General features: G+C 43.0%; 1 protein-coding gene across 1 annotated transcript; it reads right to left on the bottom strand.

Annotated features, from left to right (window-relative positions):
* Positions 1-5: 5 nt before the first annotated feature.
* Positions 6-794, bottom strand: LOC107742237 (mucin-22-like; the record flags this gene model as incomplete). Its single annotated transcript, XM_016555130.1, has 1 exon — positions 6-794. A coding segment is annotated over exon 1 (789 nt), but the record flags the coding sequence as incomplete, so codon positions are not given.
* Between the last annotated feature and the right edge of the window lie 11 nt (positions 795-805).

The raw sequence follows: 805 nt of genomic DNA, 5'->3' as shown, positions 1-805 counted from the left end.
GTAGGTGTAGTATCTGTTGTGATGCTTTCAGTTGTTGTTGTTAAAGTTTCAGTTGAACTTTCTGAAGTTGTGGTACCGGTGGTGCTGCTTTCTGTAGTTGTAGTATCCATTGTGGTGCTGTCTGTTGTTATTGTGGTCTCTGCTGTTGTACTTTCTGGAGTTGTGGTAATGGTGGTGGTACTTTCTGATGTTGTAGCGTCTGTTGTTGTGATTTCCACTGTTGTACTTTCTGGAGTTGTGGTACCGATGGTAGTGCTTTCTGTTGTTGTACTACCCATCGTGGTGCTTTCTGTTATTGTTGTACTTTCTGTTGTTGTGGATTCAGTTGTGCTTTCTGTAGGTGTAGTATCTGTTGTGATGCTTTCAGTTGTTGTTAAAGTTTCTGCTGTTGAACTTTCTGAAGTTGTGGTACCGGTGGTGCTGCTTTCTGTAGTTGTAGTATCCATTGTGGTGCTGTCTGTTGTTACTGTGGTCTCTGCTGTTGTACTTTCTAGAGTGGTGGTACCGAAGGTGGTACTTTCTGTTGTCGTAATGTCCATTGTGGTGCTGTCTGTTGTTGTGGTGCTTTCTGCTGTTGTGGTCTCTGTTGTTGTACTTTCTTGAGTTGTGCTACCAGTTGTGGCACTTGCTGTTGTTGTAGTATCCATTGTGGTGCTTTCTGTTGTACTTTCTGGAGTTGTGGTAATGGTGGTGGTACTTTCTGATGTTATAGCGTCTGTTGTTGTGATTTCCACGGTTGTACTTTCTGGAGTTGTGGTAACAATGGTAGTGCTTTCTGTTGTTGTACTACCCATCGTGGTGCTTT

This window comes from Sinocyclocheilus rhinocerous, unplaced genomic scaffold, assembly GCF_001515625.1.
Source record: "Sinocyclocheilus rhinocerous isolate Xijiao unplaced genomic scaffold, SAMN03320098_v1.1 scaffold23923, whole genome shotgun sequence".
NCBI lineage: Eukaryota > Metazoa > Chordata > Actinopteri > Cypriniformes > Cyprinidae > Sinocyclocheilus > Sinocyclocheilus rhinocerous.
Note: the sequence above shows the minus strand (reverse complement) of the source record. Positions and strands in the feature narration are given on the sequence as shown.